The 20,043-nt window shown below is 40.4% G+C and overlaps 1 protein-coding gene across 6 annotated transcripts in view; it reads right to left on the reverse strand.

The window, feature by feature from the left end:
- The window catches only part of ATP2B2 (ATPase plasma membrane Ca2+ transporting 2), a 1,884,743-nt gene that overhangs the window by 652,887 nt on the left and 1,211,813 nt on the right, over positions 1–20,043 (reverse strand). For 4 of the 6 annotated variants that reach the window (XM_069206668.1, XM_069206672.1, XM_069206669.1 and 1 more), the window contains one exon: positions 2,053–2,085. The exons of the other annotated variants lie outside the window; for them this stretch is intronic. In XM_069206668.1, coding sequence (XP_069062769.1) covers positions 2,053–2,085 — 33 coding nt within the window. The remainder of the gene's footprint in view (positions 1–2,052; positions 2,086–20,043) is intronic. 6 annotated transcript variants of the gene reach the window in all.

Here is a 20,043-nt window from a genome sequence, read left to right on the forward strand (position 1 = left end):
GGCCCCCGTAAGAGGGCCCCTAAATGTATTTCACTGTCTGCTGCGCAGACAGTGAAATACGCGACGGGTGCAACTGCACCCGTCGCACAGCTTCCACTCCGCCGGCTCGATTCCGAGCCGGCTTCATCGTGGAAGCCTCTTTCCCGCTGGGCTGGCTGGCGGTCTGAAGGAGACCGCCCGCCAGCCCAGCGGGAAAGTCAGAATTACCGCCGCGGTCTTTCGACCGCGGAACGGTAACCTGACGGCGGGACTTTGGCGGGCGGCCTCCGCCGCCCGCCAAGGTCAGAATGAGGGCCAGAGTTTCCAAAATGTGCAGATAATTTCCCATATCTGTGTCTCTTCCAAAATCTACATTTTCCAGAGAACAATTTGTGCCACAAATGTGGCCTTCCTCTAAGTAATATACACTTCTCAAGTACCCCCATGTAAACCCCAGAAGATCCATCAACTACCCTCCCATAGCCACAAATCTAGCTCTGTCAAAACACAATAGTAGTATGTGAGCAACTAAAAACCTTTGTCTTGCTAGACCCTTATATTCCAGCTCCTACCTGCAGTGCAGGGATGGAATGTACATGCCAAACCTCTGGAATAATGCAACAGATGGGACCATGTTTTAGCAATAGTGGCCGCCAGCACAATATCACTGTTTATGTTTTCCAAACTAATTTCTATTTCTAATCAGAGAAATGATCCACAATAAGAATTCTACAGCTTTTTTCCCATTGTTTTCTTGGGATCAGGTGAAGACAGGAATAATGGCTATCAGAAATGCTAATACTACAGAAGCCTTTACTAAGGTATTTACTGTCAAAATCTGGATTGAGGCGAACTCCAAGTCAAGAAATTGTTATGTATGCCTAAAATCTTGAAAATAAACAACAGACTGTGTTTAATGTGTAACGGCACCATTCATAAAATAGGATTGTAACTGAATGAATGCAGATAGTCACATTCCCAAAATGTGTGAAACTTATGATGTAGGGGAAACGTGTAAAATTATGACAGGTAGGGAAATATGGGTGCAAACCAAGAATAAATATAGTTCATCTTTCTGAAAAGCACTGAACATCTACAAAATTGAAGTCAAAATGCATTTTATGGGGCATAGAGGTGGGGTGTTTTGGTCAAATCCTGATTCATTGAAATCTTTTTAGAGTTTATGTGCTGACTTCATGAGGCTCTTTCTGTTAGATTATCACATGTGCTAATCTTTCAAATGGACCAATGAATGGAGATTATTAAAACAAAAAGGATTTCTAAGTGGATGTGCCAGCACTTTTCATATGCTTTCCACTTGGGAAGAAGATTGGTAATCTCAATTAGTGCCCAAACAGTTGTTAGCCCCAGAATGGGGATTACAATGAATGCAGAATTTATATATTTTATTCCTCCAAAACAGTGCTAGGCAATACTTTTGCCAGAGTTTGTGCAGGAAACAATGCAATATTCCAAGGCTCAGAGGAGGCAAAGGAGGAAACTATCAAGTATTATTGCTTTATACCTGAACCTGGACGCAAAACGTGGTAGGGGAAGGTAATCCCACATATCGTAAATACTGCACCCTTCAATACCAGCATTTAAGAGGTGACAACATTCCCTCCCTAAAAAACTGATGACTCAAACTACAAATCTAACTAAGTTCTCCAAGTGTGAAGATATGTGCTTGTTATTTGAATCCTCTAAGAATCATAATCTGTCTTCAATGTATGCTAAATGATCATGTACTTGCTTTACTTGAGGGTAATACACTGATCTAATCTGTGGTAAAGTAAACATTTTTTACTGCATTTTTTCTTGTGAGTTTTACACATTGGAGAATATGTGGTCACAAATATTTCCAAACACAAACTTTATTGGTATCTGATACTGGCAGACAATTCTACTGGTTTTTTGTAAAGGTTCTTTGTTCCCACTAGATATAACACCCACATATCCCTTTAAGAACCTTCACAAAAAGGTTGAAAGACATCTTATTAAAGTTTAAGGAAGTATTTGCTTAACATTGCTAAAACATCATCCTTTCAACTTGATAGGAGTATTTTACTCTACCTGGAATTTGGGGTCCCGCCTCCTTTTTCGCACCTGCATGATGATTTGTGAGAATGTTAATAAATGAATGGATACACAATGACAAACAATTTGAAATGACAACAATTACAAACTGTAAGTCTGCCTACTACTGTTTAAAAATTCTTGGATCTCACTACCTGGGAGTGTTCAATTTAACCACATGACAGAACACATGTAGGCAACCATGACTAAACATGAACAGTAATTCAATATCAGTAATCAGGACAAGCCTGCTTCCATGAAACATGTAAGTTGAGCAGAAAGACTATGATTTCACAAATGAGCAAAACAAGGGAATAACATAATGAACACAAAGCCTCTCCTGTGCTACATCCCAGCTAACCACATTCTATTTACCTGTGTCATTTTGTGAAGGAAAGGCTGTGAAAACTAAGTTGTGGGCCCTTCATCTTTACATTATGATAGACCTCCCATTTTTATAGCACTTGTATACTGTATAAGACTACTTGGTACTCAATAAATGGAGAATTGTGAATTTAAAAGAATGACCCAATTCACAAAGTTATTGGCATACACAAGTGTAATTAGGTAAGCAATTGGCTGTATTAACAAGTATAACATCATGCAAATTATTGGATATGCTTATCATCAACTGTTTTACTCATTCCTAAAATGTTGCCAACGTACTGGAATTGTAATTATGAATAAATCTGCTTGCTAGGTCAACCCATGTGCATTCAAGAATTAGGACACCTACAAAGAGGATAAACACTCACAAGCTCACAGGTTTGTGACTACTTAAAAACCTTCTGAGAATAGTGTCCCACTTATAAATGGTGAGAGGATTCTTACTTTCAATGTTTCACACTTTGTTTTCAAGGTGGCAAAAGAAAAGGAACCCTACAAAAGCTGGTAGTGATGTAGAAGAAAGGGATTCACAATTGGAAAATAGATTTTCTCAAAGAATCAACAGAAAAATGCCCTTTAGCATTAAATGTATGCATACGTTAATAGCTACATATTTGAGAAATTCGACAAATCAGAGCTGACACATATGCACTTGTAGGAAATCCACCTTTCCTGTATGGACACCCCAGTTTTGCCTATTTCTGCAAGCTATTTTTGCTGGCTTTAGAACGCTGTGCACTTTAGCCCTGCTGCTACCCAGCAGTAAAGTGCCTGTGCCCCCCCCCTTTGAGCATAATCAAATTGTCTTATTTCCTCAATGGCAAGTTTATTTTGCCTGTAATTCCAGCGTATATGGTGTACAAAATGCACCCAAGGCTTGGAAGTTAAATGCTACCAGTGGACTGCAGCACCTGTTGTGCCATTCACTCTAGCGGCACTACAAACATGACCTCATGCCTACCCTGTGCAGTCTGACACCAGATATATAAAACATGCAATGTGACCTGTGAAAATAACCACTTTTTTGACACATAAAGACCTCACATTTAATATTAGTAAGTCACCCCTATATAGTGTTGAAGCCCACAGGGCAGGGTGCATGTATCTAAAAGTAGGTCATATAAACAATTAATATTACCATGTCCCTACAGTGACGAGGCCCAAAAAGCTATTTTCACTGAGTCAGGTGTAGCTGTCCTACGAAGAAAACCAAATATATATTAACATAATTAGCCTGTATCTCTGGAATGAGATGAGCTAGAAAACATCTCAAACCACTGTTTTTAATAGTAATGAAAAATACAATTCAATGGTGATGCCTGATTTTTAGTACATATCAAAGAATAGTAACATTTTAAATGTATATTTATCCTGCCTGAAGCTCCTAGAAGCTAATTTACATTAATTCCTGACCAACTCTAAGCCTGTACTTGGCCTGAATGAGGTGTGTACAAAGAAGGAAATTCCTTAAAGGTGCTACACAATAGGTGGAGCTGAATGGCACTGATGTCTCCTTTCAGCCCAGCAGAGCATTCAGAGTGAGGTCTGTAGGAATTCTTCACAACAATGTCAAATTCTGCCTGCTATATCTGTCTGAAGCACATGTAAAACGTTGCTGCACTTGAAGGGAACAAACAGACACCAGAACAATTCTTGTGTATCCCATGGGTGCCTTGTTCAAGACCCTTCTTTTGTCCTAGTTCTCTGTTTTCCTGGTTTGTTGTGGGGACGGAGCCTGATTTAGGCTGGATTTCAGTGTTAAATATTTCCCGCACACACTCAGAATTCAGAGCCTAATTTTAGTGTGGCAGAAGTCTTTCACTATCTTGAAAATGCCCTTGCATCTCGTATTTTGGGCCTGTTAATAGTAAAGCAAGCAGGAACTACTAAAAAAGTAGGTAGTGTTGCTCACTGGAAATTTTTGCTCATAAGTTATGGAGTGCCCAGGAGTCATCCACACCAACTAGATGGTGCCAGGAACTCTCCTCAGGAACCTTAAAGGACCTGTAGAAGAAAGAAAAGGTCTGTTACTTAAGAGAAGCCCTGAAACACTGGACCTGTTTCCTCTCATTCCCAGGACAAAGAAGTGGATTCCAAGGGTAAATTTGCTGACCTCCTGAGTGGTTTCAGGGGCACAACAAGGTTTAAGAGGCCTTTTCTTAAAGTGCCCAGCTGACCAGTGGCAAATATATTTGGACTGGACTTTGCTGCTGTCCACTGCTGAATATCCTGTGATTTTCTTATGTTGCTCCCCTGAGGTCCTGGGACCTAAAGTGTGTATTCTTATGGTTGTTTGGGCACCAGAACAAAGACTGGAAACTTTGGAAAACACTTGCTTCAGAACCTAGTTGGTACCCACCATGAAGAGTATCTGACTTGCAGTTCCACCATTTCAGATTGAATTTCAGCTTTGTACTGTGCTGATATCTCCCCACCTCTAAGAAAAAAACAGCAAAGCGTTGCGACTTAAAAACAAATTTCACCACAAATCAAAATACTCCAGAGGAACAAATCTGCTTATAATATCTGACCTGTGGTTCCACAGCTACAGTTGCAGCTTCAACTCGCGTAGAGAGGATTTTCAATGCAAAAAAAGTGACAGAAAATTCCCTTTCTGAATTAGGACATTTTTTCTTTTTTTTACTTGGGCTTCTATGGTTATCAGAGGGACTAATCAACTTGTTGTATCTGACCACAGTACCATAGTGGTCAACCTAACATTACACATAGGTCCGATCTACCACAATCATTTCCTATCAATGGAGCTTTGCACTTTTTGAAACTATTCCTGCTTAAAGTTTGAACAATTCATATCTCTGATTCCCCTTATTAGATATTTGTTGTTTTATTTACTATTATTCTAAGTCAGTTTGGGATTTTTATTGTTGGGTGTTTTTATGTAAATACTGTTTTTGTACTGCATATATACTTTATGCATTGCCCTAAGTTAAGCCTGTTTGTTTTATGCTATAGCTAGAAGGGGATGGAGCTCATGTTAATTTGGTAACTTTAAGGCTTTACCCCAACAAGAGTTGTGCTTATTCCTTGAGGTGAGCAAACATCCAATTCAAATATTATTCCAACTTCTTACAGTAATCTTATAAAAACTATAACATTGGAAATATAACACTAACAATGATGAGTTTATTACAATTTGTTAAGCAGCCCTTTTGTGTAAGGGACACAAATCTCTAACCTGAGTATTATCTACATAGGAAAGTTTAAGTAAGTTATGTTGAAACAGTGTTTTATGTATCACAAATGCTTTGTCTAAGTGCTGAGATGATGTTCACCACATTCATTTGTTGTTGCCAAAGGAATAACAAACCCATTCCTTATATGGCTTCCTGTTAAGTAATGTTATGAATTTCTTTGAAATGCTCCTAGTTCTTGGATGGCGTGTCAAGATGTGATCCGAAGGAGAATTAGCCAGAATAATTGTAAAAAAGGATTTTGATTGTACATCTACCTCAGTCACAACTCCCGGCAGTGAAAGCCTGACATTTTTCCATTAAGCTTTTCCATAACTTTATTATTTCAGGCTTTACCAACCACTGAGGCCTGCAGGAGAGTTAATGAAAGAGGTACCGGATGTAATGGCGGGTATGAGTCTCAATAAGAAGCTAATTTCATGGTTTCGGGGGATGTAAACATTCATGTAGATAATCTGGAAGGTGACCAGGCTGCTAATTTTGTACACAACTTATCAGTAATTCATTTACCCCAACTGGTGAAATACCCAACTTTTCAAATATATCGAAGATGAAAATTGAGGTGTCTTTACCAATAGTCTGGTCAGCCACCACATAACTCCTTTTTCAATTTCTATGATAGGGAAGTACATTCCCAGAACTAAAGATTTTAAAACTTTGCAACAATGGTTCAAATTAGATACTGTTAGAAGGGAGCAAGCGCTATCTAATTCACATACAATGGGGAAAGATAAGACGATCAGGGGCCAATAGAGCAACACTGTTACCCAGTATGCAACATCCCAATGTCTGCTACCCCACAGCACATGGCCAATGGGGTCCCCACTGCCTGAGCAGGATGAGGAGCCATCAAGGGCAGCAATACTTTAAGCCATACAGGGTTTGCACACAGCCTAAAATGGGAAAATTGACTCAGTCATGCTTGAAGTCAGCCTACTGTGAACATGCCTCAGTAAGGCCACCTTGATTGCTGCTATGGATGACAACTGCACCCTACTTGGCAGAGGAGAAACTGCTGCCCTGCTCCTTTTCAACCTCCCCGCAGCCTTTAACACCGTTTCCCACCACACACTCATCAGAAGACTACACCAGATTCGAATCAGGAGAGAAGCACTCAGATGGATGGTATCTTTCCTCACTGGTCACACGCAGACAAGCCATCTACCCCCTTTATCTCAGAACCCACAAGCACCATCTGCAGCATCCCTCAAGGCACATTCCTCAGCCCAACCCTCTTCAACACCAACATGATGCCTCTAGCCGACATCATCAAAACCCAAAATATCAACATCATATCCTATGGCGATGACATCCAACTCATACTCTTGCTCTCAGCTGACCCTACCACCACCAAGATCACATCCACAACTGGATGAAGAATGTCTGAGCCTGCATGAAAAACAACTGTCTGAAGCTCAACATGGACAAAACTAAAGTGCTAATCGTTGGCAACCATGCCACCCTCTGGAACGACACCTGATGGCCTGCTGAACTTGGACCCACCCCCACACCAAAAGGCCACGCCTGCAACCGCAGTATCAATCTGGACAGCTATCTCAACAAGAAACAACAGATCAACACAGTCACCTCAGCCTGCTTCCACACTCTCTGAATGCTCCAAAGAATCTTTAAATGACTCTTCATAAGCCCAAGAAAAACAATCATCAAGCCCCAATCACCAGCCATCTGGATTACAGCATCGTACTGTACACAGGAACCACCTCCAAACTCATGAGAAGGCTCCAGACTGTACAGAATTCAGGAGCTAGATTGATCCTCATCCTGCCCAAATGTACTCACATCACCCCACACCTGAGAAACCTCCACTGGCTCACTGTCCAGAAAAGAAGTAAATTCAAACTACTAACATACAAAGCCCTCCATGACCAACAACCATCATACATGAACCACCACCTGAATGTCCACCAACCATCCAGAAACCTTTGCTTTGCTTCCCTCGCCCTTGCACAAACACAACGCATCTGTCGTAGAGGCCACTCTTTCGCCTACCTTGTTCGCCGAGTCCTAGAACACCCTTCCTCTCCCTGTCCACCTCCCCACTTCTTCTGCGCTGTCAGACTTCAGAAAGAGACTCAAAACCTGGCTTTTTGACTGAGCCTTGCAACCTAGCACCTGGATACCTGCTTAGGTGGTAAGTTGTGCTTTTACAAGTACTGATTGACCGATTGACTGAGGTGGTGGGGCAAGTGACCGAAACTGAGTGCTCACTTGGTGACCTGGGCAAGGACATGGCTACACTTAAGGTCTCTTGGCTCATGGCTGACACCAAAATCCTAGAAACAGGTTGGAGGATGCTGAGGGAAGGTCACGCGGCAACAACCCGTAGCTGGTGGAATTCCCTGAATGAGCAGAGGGGGACTGGGCTTAGGGCTTCCTGGAGGAATGGCTTACACAAACTCTCTGACCAAAGAGATTTTCACACATTTGCGGTAGAGAGGGCGTTGGTGTTTCCAGCGGGGCTCTACGTCATTGTGAATGCAAAGCAAACTTTTGTGAGATGCCAGAAGCTGTGTGGGCATAGCTGGAGCAGTGGGACAAGGTGCCACAATGAGACTTGGGGACCCTGAAGACAACTATAGCCTCCAGTCTTGTCCCGCTGGGGATTTTCGACTTCCAAAAAGGAGACAAAGTCTGAAAGTAGAATCTTCACCACAACTTGGTCCAGCAGCTCCCCAACATTGACACTCCCTCCCCGGACACCGCCTGCAGCCTTGGACCCCTGAACTTTACCTTATTGGAACAATTTTCTTTGACATTTCTTCTAAGTCAGAAGGTAAGCACAGACTAGGAGCAAACTACTTTTTGAATCTAACTGACATATCTTTTTACTTTGACCCATTCTCCCTCAACTAGATGTCCACAGTTGATCATTTGATCTTTTAAGTGCTAGTTTTTACCTTGAACTAAAAATTCAGAACTCTGGTTCTACTGATTGGATTTTTGTTGTTTTGGTGTCCAATCATTTATTAAAACATCCTCTTTTTTTCTAGATTGATATGGGATTTATATTTCTTGTGCTGTGTTTGCACTTTATTACTGTTTGTGGGCAGGAAAAATACTTGACACAAATTCTCTAAGTTAAGTCTGACTGGTTTTGTATCAAGCTGCCAGAGGGTTAAGCACGGGTTAATTGAGTGACTCTTGTGGTTCCTCCTGATAGGAATTGTGGCTGTTGCTTGAGCAGGGTTAACACTCAATCAAATAACAACCCAATTTGAAAAGGGGGCAGTGTTCTAGTGATTCAGCCATATAGAAATGTGCTCCAGCACCTGACCTTGAAATCAACCATGCCGTTTCCTTTCCTTTCTTTTGAGTTAACACATTTGGTTTAGTTGGTCTAGATACAATCTATTAAATCTAGAGAGTCTGCATGTAGTCATTGCTGATTGCTTTTAGGGCCCCCGTTAGGGCCTGGAATGAACTCAAAATCCTCCAATTTCTAACAGAAAGTCAAAATCTGAAGTAGAACCCACTGGCCAAATTACCTCCACTGACCAGTTACATAGGGGAGGAAATTCAGCTGGTTGATTCTACTCTGACTTTAGAATTACCTCCAAAAACTGGAGGATGTTTAACCCCCTTCATCTTCTAAATAAGGACCCTGGTCGTTATGCAATGCATGGTCGTATAGTACAGCATTCTCATATGTAACTATATGTCCATATGGTGATTAATTGTTGATTCTTTTCCTTTGATGCCATTTATAGAGGCCTCATATTGTCTAATAAACTTGGGCCATTATTCTAGAATTCCTATGAGCACAATTTATGTTTCTGATGTTTTTTCTTTTTTCTAAACTACTTTATATATGGGTTGAAAAATGTTCCTTCAAGAATTTAGAAACTATGTTTCACAGATATTATGTGTTCCATATGCAGCTGCTACCATCTCTCTATGACTATGCCAGCATAGGCTTCTTGTAAATACCACATATAGGTACTCATTACTATTTATCAGCATCCGTTTTGTGTCCTCCATTATCCCTCTAGGTTGCACATACTTGCAATCTGTATCTTCCCCATGTTGAAGGTAAGATTTCTCTGGTAGGAATAATGTAAAATTGAAAGATGGCACTTTAGACTTAGTGGAAATATATCTAGTAAGCCAAGCTAATCAACACATGAAGCCCAATCTTAAGTATTATAAATAATGGTATTTGGAGAAAACTCTAAGGAATAAGTCAAGACAGTCAGGACAATAGCAAAGTGCAATGGAGAAAGCAAAGTTGCAAACACACACCTCTGACTCAATCCATGAAAGATCTTTATTTTATCAGACATTTGTATGTATGCATGTATGTATGCCAAATTTATAAAGCACATTCCTACTCAAAAAAGAGCATCGAAGCGCTAAGAGGAGAGAGCAGAGTAAGAATACAGTAATAGAAGGACAACATCCAGAAAGCAGGTAAAGATTAAAAATCAACAGAAAAAATAAAAATAAAACAGACCACAGTCCATAAAATACCAGGGAAAAGTATCAACGGGGAAAAATCCATGTTTTTACCAGTTTCCTAAATTTCAGATAACAGGGTTCTTGCCTGATGGTCAAAGGAAGCAAGTTCCCACTTCTGCCAGCAGCCACAGTAAAGGCTTTGTCACCCCATTTAGCTTTATGAGTTCAAGGGAGCTGAATCTGTTAAGCTTGAGAAGACCTCAAGCTTCTCTTAGGCACATACCAGCAAAGTCTGGTAGTAAGATATCGTGGTCCAATCCCATGAGCTGCCTTATATGTTAAGCAGAGTGATTTAAAAGTAATACGCTGATCCACCGGCAGCCAATGTAATTGTCTGAGTCTCTCTCTAACTGATGTCCGCCGTGGAAGATTGAGGACTGCTCTGGCGGCAGAGTTCTGAACCAGTTGAAGTTTATTAATCAGCGCCTTATCCAGATTGAGAAGTAGGGCATTGCAATAGTCTATCTTTGACATCACTAATGCTAAAATAGCAGATACTCTCCATTCATGTGACAGATAAGGAAAACACATTCTGAGCATTTTGATGTACCATAAGCTTATCTTTACAGTATAGTTAACCTGTTTTTTTAAAGATAACTGATCATCAAACAAAATGCCCAGATTTCTGCTGACTGTGGAGGGTACAGGATAGGTGCCACAGTCAGAAGGCCACCAGCGTGAGCTCCATAGCTCCTTTCCTGGCCCGAAACAAAGAATTTCGGTTTTGGTGGCATTCATTTTAAGCCAGTTGGTATTCATCCATTTACTCACTGCTAGCATACAATTACTCTTTTGGCCCTTACAAACCAGTTGTAGCCATGTCTACATGTCAAGACAAAGAATTTCATCTCACCAAGAAGATCATAAGCCATACCAAACCAAGAAAGATTAGGTAGTTATTTAGACATTGGCAGTTATACTCTCTTCTTACAGGCCAAGAATAGAATGTACTGCTTTGCCATAGCCGGCTAAAGCATGCAATGTTGAGAGATCTCACCCAAGAGGTAGAGATCTCTGAAGGCCGTGATGTTTGCTGTAAGAGTGCTGTGCCCAATGTACCGGCACATCATAATTTTTTTATTTTTCAAGAAGAAACTCTCAAAGCAAGAGCCTGTTTTTGAAAAACAAAAAATAAATGTAGCCAAGATGTTGGAAGATTTCTTCTAGCATGTGTGAGTCATTTATCATATTTCCTACTTTTTCTGGGTTCTTGGAGTTCCCCAACTAAACCGGAGTATACATTGGCTTAGTGAAAAAAAAAATCCTACTACCAATATGGCAGATAAGGGAGACCATTTATGTGGCACTTCCAGATCTTCATAGTGAGGCAGAGTAAACTTTATTGTGTGGGCTTCCACAATGGTAATAAAGACACCAATGTTATCCAAAAAGTCGACACTAAGGTCTTCTAGATCAGTTAAGGGCTTGATTGCAGTGGGTACACTGATATATGCCCCAAAAAAAACAAAATGAGGAAAGTAAGCAAAGAAGAATTAAAAAGGAAAAGCCACATATGTGCCCGGGGGAAGATAAAAGGTGCAATAAAACTGATTTGCCAATAATTTTGGTACTGTATAATGTAGCAACATGAAATTTGGCTCACAGTCAACAAAGTAAGCATAGTGCAAGCATCAGCATTGATAGGAAAAAATGGGTAAAGATTCAATTGGCCATTAAACCAAGAGACCTTGACAGGTTTTGGAGTATAGTCATTGAGTCCTTAACTAGGATGCCAATCCATACCCTATGTGATATCTCAGACTCAGGATGGATGAAGCATGTAGAGTACCTGTACATGGACACAGCGTCAAGCAATGATAGGTACCCAATAGTTGGTGAGCACCTTCAACATGAGTCCTCAAACTGTTTGACATCACTCAACTTTTAAAGGCATATATTGTAGCAGCTTGTTTTAGAGTGCAGTAGCATACAGTGAAGCTTAGTGGAGTAGAGTATCATATAGTTCAGTATTGTTGAGTGTAGTGTCATGCAGTAGAGTTGAGTACAGTGTAGTATTGTACAGTGCAGTATCATTATTTGTGAGAACACAGTGCATGGTAGAGTGGCAAGTTATAGTTAGTGTTGTCTGATTAGGGACCTGCAATGAGTGTCTAACAAGGGTCACTATTAATAATAATTTAAATGTGGCGGATAAATTGTAAATTAAAGTTACAACTATAACTTAAGAATTTTTACGGTTTGCATAGCTTAAACTTGGTTTGTATAGAAATCATAGAGTCCAGTGATGCAAGTGGACAGTTATGTGGAGTGTCATACCGTACAGTAGAGGAGAGTGTTGTGCTCATAGACTTGAGTATTGTATAATTGAATAGAGTAGAATTGAATAGAGACTAGTAGCATATCATAAAGATTAATAAAGTGTTATATAGTGTAGTGGCATGGTGTCTCCTACAGTGGAGTCAGGTATCAAAGCAGAGCAGAGTATACTATAGTGGTGTAAAAGGGGATAAAGTGTTGTAGAGTGGAGTAAAGTGAAGTACAGGAGAGTGAGGTATTGTAGAGTGTAGTAAAGTGTCATTGAATTGAGTGGTGTGTTGTAGATGATAGTGGAGTGGAGTGCAGTGGAGTAGAAAGGCATAACATACAGTCTAGTAAAGTGTCATAAATTGGAGTACCATGCTGTACAGTAGAGTGTAGTGGGGTGTTGTACATTACTGGAAAGTGATGTGGACTACAGTACAGTAGAATGATATACAGTCTAGTTGATGTTTGTAGAGTGGAGTGGTATACAATATAGTACTGTGTTGTAGAGTGTGGTAGAGTGTCACAGAGTACAATGGCATTAATGAACATAGTGTGGAGTGGCATACAGTAGAGTTGTGGAGTAGAGTGCAGTATTTAGAGCGGAGGAAAGTGGGGTGCAGTATCATTGAAAGAGTTGCGTGCAGTGTCATATTATGGACTAGAGTACCATAGAGTAGAGTAAAGTATTGTACAATGTGGCAGTTCGAGTGCCATATTATGACGGCGGTCGGACCACCAGTACTCCCAGATTATAATTGAACAATGGCCTGGAGGTGCTGGCGGTCCTAATCTGCCAAGTCAGCGCTGCATCAGAGCTGCCCTGAAGATTACGACCACCTTCTCAGCCACCAATTTCATGGTGATAACACTACCATGAAAAGGCTGGAGGAGATGGTGTGCAGGGGGCCCCAAGGGCCCCTGCACTGCGCATGCACTTGGCATGGGCAATGCAGGGGTCCCCCTGGTCAGCACCGTCGCAATGTTCACTGTCTGCTTTGAAGGTACATCTGCACTGCACCACTCACCTGGACCGACCCCTGCAGCATACACTTCATCATCTCAGGACCCACCTACTCCAGCACCGTCCCCCCAGATCCATGCGAAAAAACTGGAAGAAGGTATAAGAAGACAAGTGGAATGACACTCTGCGCTCCCACCTCTCAGACTCTGCATAGGACCTTAAACAAGAGCTTCTCCCAGTGGATCTCAGAATGTGCTGACACAATTGCCCCTACCAGGACAGCCAAGTTCAAAGAACAAAGCAAAAGAGCAGGCTGGCTCACAGAGGAACTGCACTCCACCAAATGCAGCTGCCGACAACTTGAAAGGAAGTAGCCCATAAGCAAAAAAACAGAAGCACCCACACTGCCTTCAGGGCAGCTTTTAACCGGGACCATCACTGCCTTCTGAAATAGACTATGAAGAACACACTAGCAGACTGCATCAAAGCCAGTGCAAACCACAGCAAAGAACTCTTCACCCTTGCAAAGGAGTTCACCAATCCTGCAGCCACCAAGAACAACATCACTCGCTCCCAGGAACTGTGTGACAACCTCGCTGACTTCTTTCACGACAAGAACTCGGCCATCTACCAACTCTTCAAAAGCCAACCCTCTGCCGAAAACAGTAGCCAGCTCACACCCATTGACACAAACACCTTCTTACCCACTGGGAACTCCTCACCACACATGATACTATTTCCATCATGAACTCTGTGCACTCTGGGGCACCCACGGACACTTGCCCCCACCATGTCTTCAACCTCGGAAGCAACACAATCGTCGACAAACTCAAGAAGGTCCTGAATACCTTCATCACAACTATCGCTGCTGCCTCCATCCCGGATGAATGGAAACACCATAAAGTGAGCTCCCCTCTTAAAATAAAACACTCACAACCCAGCAGAACTGAAGAACTACGGAACAACTGTCTCAAACGCAACATATAGATACCAGAAGTCCTCATCTTTGGCAGCAATGCCTTACCATAGACCGACACCCCTAGCCCCAAATGACCACCCCACAACCTCAGCATCCTCCCAAAATCTTCATGTGGATCCCAGCAAACACCACAAGAACCATCACATAGGCCCTCATCACCAGCAGACTGGACTACAGCAACACACTCTACATAGGAATCACAGCACACCTCCTTAAAAGATCCCAGACAATACAGAACTCAGCGGCAAGACTCATAGTTGACCTCCCCAGAAGGACTCACACAACTCTTCATCTCATGAAACTACTCTGGCTCCCGATTCGGAAGAGATACCAGTTCAAAATGGTGACCCACGCCTACAAGGAACAGCACAATGAAGGACCAGCTTACATCAACAAACGCCTTGCCTTGCATCAACCGACCAGACACCTCCGATCAGCTTCCCTCTCCCTCGCACACACCCCATGGATCTGTTGAGCTGACAGCAGAGGACACTCCTTCTCACACCTGGCAGCCAAGGCTTGGAACAATCTCACCCTGCACTTCAGGAACGCACTATTCACTCTAGTGATTCAGAAGAGACCTAAAAGCCTGGATGTTTGAATGACCGCCACACAGTAACATACAGCTCCAGTGCCTTGAGACCCTCATGGGTGATTTGCCACGCTCTATAAATGTTTGATTGATTGATTGAGTACAATGTAGTGGCATACAGTAGAAAGGTGCAGAGTGAAATAGAGTGTTGTGTAGTGGCATCCAGTGGAGAGGCACACATTGGAGTGAAACAGACTGGAGAGACCTACAGTTGCATTGGGTACATTGTAATAGCATAGAGTGGAGTGGATTAGAGCAGAGTCCTGTACAGTGGAGAGGTGTAGATTGGAGAAGCGTAGAGTGGCATAGCATATACTGGAGTGTCTGCAGTGGTGTGGCATATGGATGTATGTGAAATCTAGCAGCAATATAGATTATGGTGTGCAGAGTGACACGAAACAGTGAATTGTGCTGCCTTGTGTTTCTCAAAATTTACCAAACAACACAGGGCCATGCAGAATGGCCTTGTGTTCCTTTATACGTAAATCTATCTATAATATTGCTCATGCAACACTATGGGTGATGCAAGGGTACCGCAATTGTATACCATGATAACCTAGCAGTTTACAGTGGGAAATGGTAAACCTTAGTACATGGCAAACAAGCTAGTATATAACTGGCTATTTTCTGAGAATGAAGAGGCAGTTATTTTGTTTTTACTATACTTTGGCTTTTAGTGATTTTATATATAGGTAAGTAGTAGGCACTATTCACTATCACTTTACTAAAGTGGCAATAATTAGGAAACTCTGTTTATATTTTTTTAATTTATTTTGAAATGCGTTTACGGCCATCTACTGCAGTAGTTTTGCAGAATTTTGTGAAAATCTGCGACAGTACCACAGTGACAGATATCACTAAGTTTCAATGCCTTATAACTTAAAAAAAATACTTAATCTACTTAACTGCAGATTCAAAATGCAAAATCTCTTCACCATAATGTATAATCCTGCCACATTTCATGTAAATCCATTCAGCCGCCGAATACATTAGTCTATGGAAAATGTATTTATAGAAAAATTAGTTTGGAGCACCCTTGTATCTTTTCAGTCTGGTAATGATTGACCACAAAAATACAATATTTAAAAATGTAGAAACACTATAGGTGTATAGGTAAGTTTTGTGGTGATTCGTGAAACAGGTAGAACGTTAATGAGGAAAGGTATTGGGAAGGTGGTATCTGAGGAATTTCTGCCTTTGGGAATAATAACTATAACTACAGAGTGGCAATTATTATTTTTATCCATTGTATTTGTTATGTGTTTGTTTAGTGGGTTACATAAGCATGTGACCATAAATGTGTCTTTTAGTTGTTCATGTAGTATATCTGAAACTCTACATATGCAGTCTGGTTTATTCTTTGGGCTTCCTTGCTACTTTCAAAAGGAGTGTGCTACATATGAAGGCCAAATTGAATGAAAGGCACTTATTGTTATTGTTATGAAAATTGAGATAATTTATTTTTTCCTAGTGGCCAAATATCATACCCTTCAATTAGTAATTTGTGTGGATCACTGCTAAGGCAATTTTTCATTTTGATGCACGGGCTTTTGTTTGACTTATTCGGGTAGTTTTATTTTGAGAGTCAGAGAGCATGCAAAGAAAATCCATGTAGATTAGGATGGATTCAATTAATTATGTATTTGTTTATAGATTCCCATTAGCATGTGACCATAAATGGGTCTTTCAGTTGTTCGTGTAGTAAATTTGAAGCTTTACATATTGAGACTAGTTTATATTTTGGGCTTCCTTGCTACATTTGGCAGGACTGTGTGACAATATATCACTAAATTGGATTACTTTATAACTTAAGAATTTTGGTCAGTCATTCTTCCATAGCACTGCTCAAGGATTCAACTAGCTTTTTGTCAGAGAATGCTTCAATTCTTTTAGTAACGATGTCAATTTGCTCAATAACTTTCTCTCTCTCTATTTGGAGAGAAAAAATATGAGAGAGAGAAAGTTATTGAGCAAATTGACATCGTTACTAAAAGAATTGAAGCATTCTCTGACAAAAAGCTAGTTGAATCCTTGAGCAGTGCTATGGAAGAACGACTGACCAAAATTGAGGAAGAAATCATTTCTAAGAAATCACGCAAATTTAATAGGGATACATTTGATTATGAGACGGGACAAATCTACACATTTGCGAGGAAATTTGACTATTGGAGACAATTGAAAGTGAAAGAATCAGCAAGTCAAATTCAAAATACTGTGAGAAGGACATCTATTTTAGGCATGAGTGAGAGTTCGGATACAGATTTTGAAGAAACATCAAAAACAAAGTCACACACCACATTACAAGAAGAGTTTGATTTTTTAAGGAAGGATCGGAGAACAAATCACAGACCTTGGAGAGGAGGAACCCGAACAAGAGGAAGAGGCAGAGGCAGAAGAGACGAGGGGGTAAAAGAAGTGCACAGCGACGAAGGAAGCAAGATGACGCGCAGCAACAAACGGTACTAGCAGATGATAAAACTGTGGTTAATTTGTCAGATATTCAATTAGATCAGGAGGACAAAGCCAATTTATCGTTAGGCCTCTCGTACTGCCAATCCAGCGATTTTGATTATGTACAAAGTCGAATAGATTTGTTTCTATTCATACGGAAATTAAAATTGTTAAAAATCCATCAAGCGAAAGGTAAAAAGGTAACTACACAAGGGGAGCGCACAGAAGAAACTAGCTGTAACACAGAGAGACTAATTAGCCACAATTTAACAATTGAGGATTTTTCATTAATGAGAGAACTTTGGGAACTAGAAGACAGTACAATGGGAGAAATCAACGAAGAGCAGATGATTGGCAGATTGGAGTCGGAAGGAGTCTGTCTAGGCAAAGATGGAGCATCCGGCCTTAGACCCAAGTCAAAGACTGTTCCATCCCCCAGTGGAGACATGATTGATCAATTTTCAGAAATTTTGATTAAAGAATTTAAAGTCTTGACAGCCCAAACGTTTAAGGCATTCAAAAGCAAGAAGGGTGGATATTATAAAACATTAGAAAAACTGTCTAATAATCCAGACATTGTAGTAAGAGGCTCCGATAAAGGAGGAAATATAGTGATTTGGTCAACAAAACAATATATGGATGAAGCATATAAACAACTAAATGACAGTAAATGCTATAAAAGAATTGATCAAGAGCATGTTGAAAACATCAAAAGACAATTTGATTTGGAATTGACACAATGGCGTGATAGAGGTCTCATCAGTCAACAAGAGTACAGTTTTCTGAAAGTAGACTTCCCCAGACTTCCTGTATTCTATCTGATACCTAAGATCCATAAAGATGTACACAAACCCCCTGGGAGACCTATAGTGTCCATTAAAGGGAGTTTGTTTGAAACAGTATCACAATATATAGATATATTCTTACAGCCACTAGTCAGAAATCTATCTTCATATTTGCAAGACAGTGGGGATTTTCTCAGGAGGATCTTTGATGTTGGCTGGGAAAATGAATTTTTGTTGATGACACTTGATGTGACAGCATTGTATACAAGTATTCCACATGAGCTGGGAATTCAGGCGGTAGAATACTTTCTGAAAATGAGATCTATTAGTTATTACCACCATAGCAAAATGTTGAGCCAGATGATACGATGGTGTTTACAGCATAATATGTTTTTTTTCAACAATGAGATATTTGAGCAAGTATGCGGTACAGCAATGGGAACATGCTTTGCTCCAAGTTATGCTAACTTATTCATGGGGTGGTGGGAAGAGCAGATACTTAACAACTTCCCGCTAGACAAATGGAATGACAATATCATCCTGTGGCTCAGATATATCGATGATATTTTTATAATTTGGAAAGGTGATCATGATACTGCCAATAACTTTATCAAAGAAATAAACATCAATGATTGTAATCTGAAATTCACCGGTAAAATTGACAAGCATGAGATTGAATTTTTAGATATTAGAGTATTCATTTCAAATAATAAAATTGAGACAACACTGTTCAGGAAAGTTACAGCAGGAAAGAGTATCTTACATGCTAACAGTTTTCATCCACAACCTTTAAAGAACAACATTCCTTTTGGAGAATTTTTGAGAGCCAAGAGGATTTGCAGCAAAGAAAACGATTATTTTAAGGTACAAGATAACATGATTGATAGATTAAAACAGAGAGGATACTCCAGTGGAACATTACAACACAGTGTAGCTAGAGTTAAATCCCGTACCAGAGATCAGTTGTTGTTTACTTCAGAGTATAGAAGTAAAGGTGTGAACAAGACAAGTGATACCCATAGAGACACTGTCAATGTCATATATATAACCACTTTTAATACAGCACATGAATCCATAAGAAAGATCTTACAGAGACACTGGCACATGTTAAAAAGTGATCCAGTGATAGGTACAAATTTGAAAAATAGGCCCACAATAACATACAGGAAAGGAACGTCAATGAGAAATGTCCTTGTGAAAAGTGATGTGCGACAAGGGAAGACTTTGCACAACAGCTGGCTTAATTCTCAAGATGGATTCTTTAAATGTGCCAAATGCAAAGCATGTAAAAATGGTGAAAACATCAAGAGCATCAGACAAGGAGACAGAACTATTCACACTATAAAAGGCAGATATGACTGCAGAAGTGAATATGTCATTTACATTTTAAAATGCTGCTGTCCTAAGATATACGTTGGCAGCACAAAACTCCAAGCACATAAAAGAATACTACAACATCTCAGGGCTATAGCCAACAAAGATGATTCGTACCCTGTTGCCAGACATGTTCATGAGTCACATGCAGGACGATTGGATAGTATCAAATACAGTGTAATTGACGGCATAAGAAAGGATGTTCGTGGAGGTGACAGGGAGAAAAATCTGAGAATATTAGAATCCAGATACATTTTGTTACTAGACTCGAGAGAACCAGCAGGGTTAAAGTCTAGTGAAGAATTATATATCCATCTGTGTTAATTCACGTGGGTCCCCTCCATTGTAATTCACTTTCGCTCGGGCATACATTCTTTCTCCCTTTCAGTACGGTTTTTCCTCCAGATATCTAACTCACCTTTGTACAAATGAAAACAATCATAACATTGATTTAGTTGGAATGTTTGGTCATAGTTGATTACAGTTATATCTATAGCATTGGGGTT

The sequence above is a fragment of the Pleurodeles waltl genome, chromosome 9, assembly GCF_031143425.1.
Source record: "Pleurodeles waltl isolate 20211129_DDA chromosome 9, aPleWal1.hap1.20221129, whole genome shotgun sequence".
NCBI lineage: Eukaryota > Metazoa > Chordata > Amphibia > Caudata > Salamandridae > Pleurodeles > Pleurodeles waltl.